At 39.3% G+C, this 10881-nt stretch overlaps 1 protein-coding gene across 2 annotated transcripts in view; it reads right to left on the bottom strand.

Annotated features, from left to right (window-relative positions):
• The window catches only part of LOC123517751 (zinc finger CCCH-type with G patch domain-containing protein-like), a 36146-nt gene extending 25733 nt beyond the window's left edge, over window positions 1-10413 (bottom strand). Inside the window, exons 1-8 of one of the 2 annotated variants that reach the window (XM_045278161.1) lie at window positions 10290-10413; window positions 5905-6013; window positions 5366-5623; window positions 4818-5021; window positions 4542-4684; window positions 3110-3338; window positions 2636-2773; window positions 2258-2378 (exon numbers count right to left, since the gene is read on the bottom strand). In XM_045278161.1, the coding sequence (XP_045134096.1) occupies window positions 2258-2378; window positions 2636-2773; window positions 3110-3338; window positions 4542-4684; window positions 4818-5021; window positions 5366-5623; window positions 5905-5952 (1141 nt within the window). In that variant the 5' untranslated portion in view covers window positions 5953-6013; window positions 10290-10413. The remainder of the gene's footprint in view (window positions 1-2257; window positions 2379-2635; window positions 2774-3109; window positions 3339-4541; window positions 4685-4817; window positions 5022-5365; window positions 5624-5904; window positions 6014-10289) is intronic. The other variant, XM_045278160.1, reaches the window with a different exon arrangement.
• Between the last annotated feature and the right edge of the window lie 468 nt (window positions 10414-10881).

Below are 10881 nucleotides of genomic sequence, written 5' to 3' on the forward strand. Positions count from 1 at the left end.
TAGAGTGTTATTGTATTCAAGCGTGAGGTGGGCAGTGTGGCGGATAACCACTAGTGACGCCTGGCGGCCAACAATAACAATAAATCCCGCGCCTTACGATTTATAAATTTTCAATTTTTTAAATCTTAAATTGCCTTATAGTGGACTGACGTAAGTGCGAGTTTGACATAACTCGAGACCGACGTAACCCGGGACCTTACTGTATATATATATATATATATATATATATATATATATATATATATATATATATATATATATATATATATATATATATATATATAACATAATGCAAAGGGTCTATTAAAAAGAATAGGGCTGATTTTTATAAAGAAGTAAGCCTGAGTGTGGCAAGGGTGCATGCATGTGTAACACTCAGAGTCGGTGCGTTTAAAAGAAGTGTTTATATTGCACACAAGTTACCTCTGAGGCGGGATGCATGTGGCAGGTCAGTGCTAAATAAGATGAGAAATTGCCATAACATATGGTGCTTGTGTAATTACAGAGGGGACCAAGAGGGCATCCTATCTCACCACATTTGCATGAAGTATACCTGACCATGGTTGTGTGAGGCAACTGCTTAAGTCAGAAGTCATATTGATCCGAGGGCAGTGAGTGAGAGTGCAGGTGGTGGGTGAGTGTGTCAGTGGCAGCATATGTGAGGTGACAGTAAGTGAATGGTAGTACCATCCTACACTTTTCAACATCTTTTCATAGAAAACTAAACTTTCAGGAAATAAAGACCTCATGTAGAAAAGCCACAGAATGCCTGAGTTCTGATCTCTCTTAAGATTTTGATTGGGGCAAAACAAATTTAGCACTGGTCAATGTCTCAAAACTCAATTCCTCCCAATAAATATCCCTCTCTTCTTCAATGACACTCAATTATTCCCCTCTTCTACATTGATCATCCTCGGTCTAACCTTTACTTATAATCTAAACTAGAAACTTCACATCTCATCTCCAGCAAAAGCAACTTCTATGAAGTCAAGTGTTCTGAGTCATTTCTGTTAGTTTTTCTTGTTCCCCATATGAATGTATAGATTTTATGTTGTATGTTCACGTCATGTGTAATTCCATGCTCTATATGTGGCAACAATGTACAGTGCCACACTGCCCCCACTAGAGGGCAAAACTGCCTCCACCTTCTGAGTCATGTCAGTTGTGGCTCCTACACATTCCCTCTTTTTGTATCAGGCCAAGACATGGAGTTTCCTTCAACAATGTACAGTGAACAATGAACCTAGCAGTGACATGGAGCTGCTAGCTCTGCAAAGGAGCCTCATCCATCCATGTATGCTTCACATGTATGGGATGTTCCACTCATACCACTCTTTAATACAGGATGGAATAAGAATTTATAATATTTCAACTCCTCTTCTAACTGACCATCTTCAGCCTCTCTCTCATCATGGCAATGATGCATCTCTTACTCTCTTCTATTATCATCTTCACATTGACTGCTCTTCTGTTCTTGCTAACTATAGGTTTCCGCTCCTCCCAAAGCCTCATTCGAGTGAAGAGGGCCTTTCTTTGAAAAATTGTTTCATTCTAAATTTTTGTTGCCCTTGCTGAGTGTCTGTACATAAATAGGAAAGAAAAGAAAGATAGAGAAAAAAAAGCTAAACAGCAACTGTGTTTGCTGGATGAATGGCAGCTGATGTTAGTAGGTAATGTGGTGAAAAGAGACACACAATGCATCAGATTACATATCTTACTCTAGACATCTTCATGTGCATGTCTGTTTACTTTCTTTATGTATGAGGTGAGAACTGGCCAAGAAAAGAGAGAGAGAGAGAGAGAGAGAGAGAGAGAGAGAGAGAGAGAGAGAGAGAGAGAGAGAGAGAGAGAGAGAGAGAGAGAGAGAGAGAGAGAGAGAGAGAGAGAGAGAGAGAGAGAGACCCACTCGGTCGCTAGTCCTCTTACAGGCCCAACAGAGTTAGCCAAAAGACAGGGATATATGTCTTGAAACCTCTCTCTTAAATGAAGCAGTCAGCCAGCTGGAACTCCAATGAATGGACACAATGAAACACACACACTGGTCAGAAACATACAAGCAGCACTGCTACTGGAAAAAAAGCCAGGCATGGAGCTGAATTAAATGTTCTTAATTATTTCAATTTTCTATAAAAAAACTATGGATTATTGAGCTTTCACAATGGCAAAATATCATAGAGCTGGGGTTCCTCTGAATGGTGTGATTGTATGGCACTTCATGACATCCTAATAACAGTTACATCAGACCAATAATGCCTACCTAAAGACACTCCCTGAGGATATACATAGGCAGTGACAGGCTCCACACGCCCCTCCCCTTCACGGCCAAGACCAGTGCCCACTACATAGCCCATCTTCATCATCAACTTGGAGCCAATGCCCTGGTGAGAGGGAAGTACCATTAGACATCTGCTTCAACAAATAACAAGTCCACATTAAACCCTTACTCAGACACTAAGCATTCATGTACATACACTGACTCTTTTAGCATTTCAACTCAATAAAATTTCTTTTAATAAACACAAACAGTTTAAGATAGTGCAAAATTATGCTTGCATTTATCCTATGATAAAAGTCCCATATATGAGTAATGAATCATGGAATCCTTAGTGCACACATTAGATAAACAACAACATACTTTAGTGTACTTCTCCCATTCTCCAAGCCGACATGACAAAGAATTCTGGTACCAGTTTGCACTTGGGATGAAGATTTGCCCTTCATCATCACTGCAGTCTGGACTTGTGTCTTTGGTCAACTCTGACCTCTTCAACCTCTGACAACAGAACATATATCGTCACAAAATGTGTGTGTGTGTGTGTGTGTGTGTGTGTGTGTGTGTGTGTGTGTGTGTGTGTGTGTGTGTGTGTGTGTGTGTGTGTGTGTGTGTGTGTGTAAGGGAAATACATATTCACCTGGTTGAATATAAAGGACCAAATTGAAGCTGCTTAATAACAGTTCTGTAAATTTAAGAAAATCTTTCATATGGACATATAATATATACTCTTGATTTTGCTACCATTTTAGTTTGCTACAGTCAATATTTAAGTAGCTAAGCATAGTATGCATATTAGTAACATCATTTAAGAGAATAATAAAAATGTACAATCACCTCGGCATCAACATAATCATCATCACTGTTTTGTTCCACACTGTCCTCACAACAAAGAGGAACAAGCTGCATTGCTGTAACTTCTGCAATCTCCTTGTTCTTGTCATACTTAATGCAGAATGCTGATCTGTCCTCCAGAATGTCCTGTACAGTTGCATTGGTCCAGAGGTCACTGGTGTGCTGCACCAACACACGGCTCCCGGCTACTAAAGCGTCATAGTCTGGATCTCTGAGAATATTGTCAAACATAGAATTGCTAAACTACTCTTCTGGAATATATGACTCAATCCAATAATCAGTGTCTTACCTCATGCCTGATCTATAAAACTAACAAAGAGATACATTTTAAAGAGTTCTACATAAGTATCTATGTCTCCTGCTCCCTCTGTAGCATTACGGTAAAACTGACATTTTGATCTGTAAACAGGCAAGATAAACTGGCTGTGACTGAACCCTTCACAAGGTACAATAAATTTACAAATCTAATATTCCTAATGATGAAGAGATCACTCAGGCCTGCTTCACTTTGACTGCTCTGTCACTACACACATAAGTATCTGCACTTTCAAAATGATTAAGCTCTCTACTTCTTACAACTCACACACCACAGATAGCTACAATGGAGTCAGGCGTGTCTGAGGGCTGGCTAATGAAGGCCTGGCAACGCTAGCCACAAAACAAAGTGACAAGCATGACACAGGAGAGGACAGTAGAGTTACCAGACATAGAAAAAGTTTCTCCAAGGGAATAGCTATGACAACATTCCACCACATGGTAACAAAGGACTCTAACAAGCTGACACAGTTATCACAGCCAGTTAACATGGATTTATGCCATAGTTATATTATCAACAACTGATGCAGTTCTGTGGTAGGTAGGCCCAAGACACCTCAGTGTCCCAGAACTACAGCCAGCAGTGTTGACACCTGCCATCACCTCACACCACAGTTAGCCACATCCTGATGTGCCATGATGAAGAGGTACAAGGTACAATAAATTTACAAATCTAATATTCCTAATGATGAAGAGATCACTCAGGCCTGCTTCACTTTGACTGCTCTGTCACTACACACATAAGTATCTGCACTTTCAAAATGAATAAGCTCTCTACTTCTTACAACTCACACACCACAGATAGCTACAATGGAGTCAGGATTCCCTTTTTTTTTTTTTTTTTTTTTTTTTTTTTTTTTTTTTGTAGGGAAGAGGACCAGCCAAGGGCAAAAAAAGAAAAAGATTAAAAGGAAAAAAAAAAAAAAAAAAAGGCCCACTTGAGTGCTGGCTCTCTAAAAAGTAGAAAAGCATCAGCCAAAATTGGGGAGCAAATGCCTCAATACCTCCCTCTTAAAAGAAGACAAGTCGTAGGAATTCGGAAATACAGATGCATAACCTACAACAGGTTACTCAAGTGACTTTATGTCAAGTGTCATACCTGTACTCCTTTATTTCTGACACAGGAACAACTTTTCCATGGGAGAAGCGACACTTGTCATCCGAGTACTTGCAGTGGCCCGAGAGGAAGAAACGACAGGTAAGCATCTGTGTGGATGTGGGCTGACTGTACAGTACTTTCACCTGGAATGCAGTTTATCAGGTAAGAAAATACAACAATATGTTACTAGCTATAGAAAATCTTAAATAAAAAAAAAAAAAAAAAAAAAAAAAAAAATCAAATTAAATTAAATAAAAAATACACTATAATGCTTACCTCTGGATTTGCTAAGCTGATGTCTCTGCCATCCTCTGTGACCAGACTGAGGATGACAACATTGTGGTAGGAGACACCTCCCCACTTCTCTGTGAACGGTGCTCTGTAATGATTCCCCACCATTGCCTCAAGCTCCTCTTTTGAATAGTTTGCAGCCTCTTCTTCCTCAGGCTCATCTTCTCCAACTATGGCTGCTATCTCAGACTGAAAAAAAGACAGTTTTAACCAATACTCTTTTATCTGTTTTTTTTTTTTTTTTTTTTTTAGGTAAGGCCTATAGCACCTGTAGGCACACTTGAAGAGTGTATGGGAAGCGCTGTTCAGCTTCCGCCCATTAGTGGCACAGGCAATTTTATTTATATCTGCCTCTATTGAAATTCTAAGAACAGCAGAGAAGACAGATACAATGTGCTCTTTGTATTTATCAGCACAACAACAGTCACAATCCTATTCTGCAGTCTGTCTGTCTGTATGGGTTTACATATGATTACAGCATTTCCTGTAAATGAAGTTCATCATGTTCATGCTGATACTGTATTGTGCATTACCTTGAAAAGTGCAAATTCATCATCTAGATTGTTGTGTTCACTTGTGTCATTAGATGGAGTGATGTTTTGTGACTCTGTAGCATCTTGTTCCTTGGTGTTGGCTGCTGTGTCAGCCTTCAGTGCTTCATCACTGAGTGGCTGTTGGTTCAATTGTTGCAGTGTGAGCTCCAGAAGCTGCAGAAGATTGGCTTGCAATTCTTTCAGTTGGCTTTTATCTTCATTTCCAGCAGCTGCAAGTGCCTCTTCAATTTGCTGCAACTAAATCAAAATTATTCCATTAGTTTTATATCATTACAACTAAACTATTCATGAGGTATGTGTCTCAAGTCATGGTATGCTCTCTCTCTCTCTCTCTCTCTCTCTCTCTCTCTCTCTCTCTCTCTCTCTCTCTCTCTCTCCTTGAGCACTTCCATCAAAGAATTCTTTTTGATTTGGAGAAGTGGTGACTGATGTCAGATGATGAATATCCTGGCGAGCAGAGCATGCATCACACAAAACAAAACAAAGTGGCAATCAAAGACCGAAACATTTAAACTTACCTGTTTCTGATACACTTCTATAGATGCCAGTAATTCCTCTGCAGTCATGATTATTTGCTAGGTATTATTCTCTTCCTATAGGACTTCACCATATTTTCATGCTTGATATCTGAAATTATGCATATCTATATAGCTTTCTTCTTTTTTTAGTATTTCATCATAAATACATTAAACTCTGGTTATATCGGACCCAAATAAGCCAGATATCAGATAAGTCAGACACTTTCAAGAATTTATTCATATACTTGTTTTTAAACTTTCTATTTGTAAATATTTTCCTCTATTTTTTCCCCTTTTTTATGTTCTATTCCAAGTGCACTATTTTTTTGTCCTTCAGTTGAGTAATGTAAGGCCACAAGGCTGACACACCAACTAAAATACTATCCCTTACATTGTCTGTGTCATTTGAAGAGTTGTCTGAACTGTTAGAAACGTGAAACATCTAATGTGGTGCGGCACTACCTAAAACAACACCATGGCATTCAATCTGACACCCACTACTGAACTTGACTGTACTGGACTGGACCAAGATTTACAGTAATGGTTCAGTATAACTCTTGTGACTTATTTTCTATTATTTTCTTCCAGACCTTCACTAAGTCCATTGTCCACATATAATACAATTGTGTAAAGCCACCAACTCAAACTTTGGGAGCTGTGGAAAAGCAGTTTTGGACAGTAGTTAGCTATAATGTAAATTATGCTCATTGTCACTCAAAATTACCTTTACTTTCCAATCCTCATATTTTCTACACTAGTTTTCATTTACTGGCAACTCCACACAACTTGCCAATTGACACAAATACCACTTCACCAACAACAGCAACACATACAGAAGTGATACCAACCAGACACTCACCATTCATCCATCACACAACCACCACACACACAAATGCCTCTTGATCCACAGTCCATTCACAGCAGAGACCAAACTCTCGCTCCATCCACCATACAAACAGTCCCCATGACTTCCTCTAATAACCCACGGAGACCTTCCATGTGCATACCACAACCACTGCTCTTCCAGTCCTCTTCCCACCTCTGTCACCCAACACAACCACTGCTCTTCCACTCCTCTTCACACCTCTGTCACCCAACACAACCACTGCTCTTCACACCTCTGTCACCCAACACAACCACTGCTCTTCCACTCCTCTTCACACCTCTGTCACCCAACACAACCACTACTCTTCCACTCCTCTTCACACATCCATCACCTAACACAACCACTGCCCTGCCACTTCTCTTCATATCTCTGTCACCTTAACAAACACCCATGCCCAATCAATCCCACTTATGAACAGACCAAATATCTGTCACCTATTATATAATACACTTATACACTACAATAGTTTATATGAATGGCTAAGACAAAAACTAGTATTTTCTATGGAAAAAATTATCAGAATCACCTAAAACACAGGATAGCATATCTAGAATTATCTAAAAATACATCCATAAAGCACATTCTGTTATCATAATAACACAAACAATGTATAAAAGATTTCATGCTATATCGGAAAATAAATCACTAACGTCACGAAAAAATCACTACCGTGCTTCTATCCTAACCTTTATTACCATGCTTTACATATTCTACTGCATTCTAGATGATTTTGATTATTCACTCTCCACAAAATACTCGTTTTCATCTTACCTAACTTAAAAATCCCACATTCCCACACGTCCCCCAAACCTTTCCAGATCAGAGGGTTGGTGGCATATTTCCGTCACTATGCTATCACACTGCATGCATACAATGGCTTTTGTCAGGGTCTGGCAGAAAAAATAAGGCAACAGGTTCATTACCACATTTACCAACCTTTTATCTTGTCTTTAATTGCTTTAAGTAATTTCCAGAAGTTGCTTAATGGATGATATTCTGCAACCTTAATTCCATCTGACATATAAGTATGTATTAACCTCAAGAGAAGAGACTAAGGTTATTCCCATATGCCCTCTATAATGAAAGGCAACCAGGCATCACACAAAGGCACAACACAATTAGCCACTACTTTCACCATCAAAGCTTACAGAATGTTCAATTGTCTTCCAGTTGACGTGAGTAATCTGACAGACTGTTCTGTTGCACTATTCTTGTTGTGTGGCCTGATACATGAAGCCTTGTTACACAGCCACACTCACCATCACCAATCATCACAAGCCACCACTCACCATTCACTGTCACCACTCACTATTCACCATCACCCACCATTTACCACTCATCACAACTCACTATTCACCATTCATTGTCACCACTCATCATTCACCATCATCACTCATCATGACTCCCAACTCATCATTAATACTAGCACACACCACTCACCATTCACCGTAACCAGCACTCATCACTCACCATTCACCGTCACTACTTACCAGGGCAGGCACAGATTCACCATTCATCATCACCACTCACCATCACTAGCACTCACCAGGACAGGTATAGACTTAGTCTGACTCACAGGCAGTCTTCACTCCAGACCTGACCACCTGAACCCAATGACTCCAATATTTAAAAAAGGTAGGAAGGATGATGCAAATAATTATAGACCGATCAGTTTAACTAGTATAGTATGTAAGATACTAGAGAAAATCATTAAGGGTAGTATTTGGGAGCATTTAAATGAGAATAGATTAATTAGAGATACCCAACATGGCTTTAGATCAGGGAGGTCCTGTCTTACAAATTTGCTCGATATCTTAGAATATATTACCAAGGAGTTAGATGATGGAAATAGCATAGATGGTATATATCTAGATTTTAGCAAGGTGTTTGATAAGGTACCACATAGGAGGCTAGTGTACAAATTGAGACTACATGGGATAGGGGTAGGTTAGTTGATTGGATTAGTGAATGGCTTTCTGATAGGAAACAGAGAGTAGTATTAAATGGGGCAATGTCTGAGTGGAAGGAAGTGGTTAGTGGGTACCCCAAGGATCAGTGCTAGGACCTCTTCTTTTCTTGGTGTACATTAACGATTTAGATATAGGAATTAGTAGCAAAGTATCAAAGTTTGCAGATGATACTAAGATAGCATGTGCAGTACAGGGTGAAAAGGACAATTACAGAATACAACGAGACCTGGACAGGCTGATAGCATGGGCAGACAGGTGGCAGATGGAGTTTAATTCTAAAAGTGTCAGGTTATGCATTTAGGTAAAGACAACACAAACTTTAGCTATGAGATGGAGGGATGTTGGCTAGAGGCAGTAGAGGAAGGAAAGGATTTAGGAGTAGTGATAGACAGGACTATGAAATTTTCAAAGCAATGTTTAGAAGCAAGAAATAGGGCAAATAGGATCCTGGGTTTTATAAATAGAAATGTTAGTTATAAAAGTAAGGAAGTGGTGCGTAGCTTATATAATTCCTATGTTAGGCCCCATTTAGAGTATTGCATACAGGCCTGGTCACCCCATTATAGGCAGGATATCAACATGTTAGAAGCAGTTCAGAGAAGAGCAACTAGGATGATACCAGCATTAAAGCGCCTGGAGTATAGAGATAGATTAAAGGAATTAAACATGTTTTCATTTGAGAGGAGATGTATAAGAGGGATATGATAGAGTTATTTAAAATGTTCTCAGATACAAACTACATAGATGTGAGATCTTTCTTTACCTTAGAGGAGGGAAGTAGGACTAGAAATCATGGCAGGAAGATTAGAAAGCAAGGCTGCAGGTTAGATATAAGAAAATATTTCTTTAGTCATAGGGTGGTAGACTTCTGGAATGCATTGCCAGAGAGGGTTGTAAATAGCACTAGTTTGACAATGTTTAAAAACAGATTAGATAAGCACTTAAATTTATTAGATTTATAATTATGTATAGCGCTGCATGATAGTTTTTATAAGAAATTTACTATAGTTAAACAAGACATGATCCCCATGTATGGGGATCACAGATTGTAGAGGAATTCGCTGCAGGACTTAGCCCTGTTAATGGGCCAAATATTTAGAATTAGTATATAATGTATTGTGTACTTGTAAGTGTATCTTTAAGTACTGATGACGAGGTCGCTGTGCGACTGATACAGGATAACCTAGATGGGCCCTGGTGGCCCTTTGTTATCCTATTATTTATGTCATGTTATGTTATGTAAGAGTGACACTGGACCAGGGGACAGCAGTGGACCTAGAGGCTAGCCCACCACGACCGTCACGTATGGACCTCACCACACCATCAACTCATCGCCTAACTGTGCCTGCCAATGCTAACAAGTATTCATTTTTATTCATTTATATTTTTTTTATTTCATTCTGTGTCGTTTTAAATCATTCCGATTACTTTCTCAACAAAAAATGTGGTTTTCATTACAGGCAAAGGGGACGAAGGATTTATCACACTAACTACCTCAGAGATTGTCAAAATAAAAGCACCTCACTCACTGTTGTTGTTGTGGTAGTGGTGGTGGTTGAGTAGGGGGATGGAGGAGGAGACGGGGTGAATTTGATCTTGATCTTGATGATACAGCTTAGGTATTTCAATAACTGCAGAGAAAGCTAAAAACAATGAGATAAATACTTGAAATGTTAGAGTGTCTACCCTTCCACTAATCTTTATATCATAGGTACCATATTTCCTCCGAAAACTCCTCCATTACCAAACTCTACATCTTCCATTCCACCTTTCTTTACCTCATTCCTTCCAAGAGCTCCTTCATTGCCCAAAACCACCTCAAGTCTTACGTTCTACATCTTATATAGATACCACTTTACCTCCTTCCTTCGTTTAGCAGATTGGAACTCTACGGTATCATCAACTACATCCTGTGTTATGGTCTTCACTTGGGATTGACAACCTAACTGCATTTGCTCAAAAGTATTAAAGCACAAGTTTATGGTGATGCCACATTAGCCAACCATCATATCATCTAATGGATTCTCTAAGAGCTGTTTTGGTTGGAGGCGCCACTTGATTCTAGATGGGGTTCTTCACATCTAGGTTAGAAAAATTTTGCATACCACTTTCCAGCACACA

Source organism: Portunus trituberculatus, chromosome 42 (assembly GCF_017591435.1).
Source record: "Portunus trituberculatus isolate SZX2019 chromosome 42, ASM1759143v1, whole genome shotgun sequence".
Classification (NCBI taxonomy): domain Eukaryota; kingdom Metazoa; phylum Arthropoda; class Malacostraca; order Decapoda; family Portunidae; genus Portunus; species Portunus trituberculatus.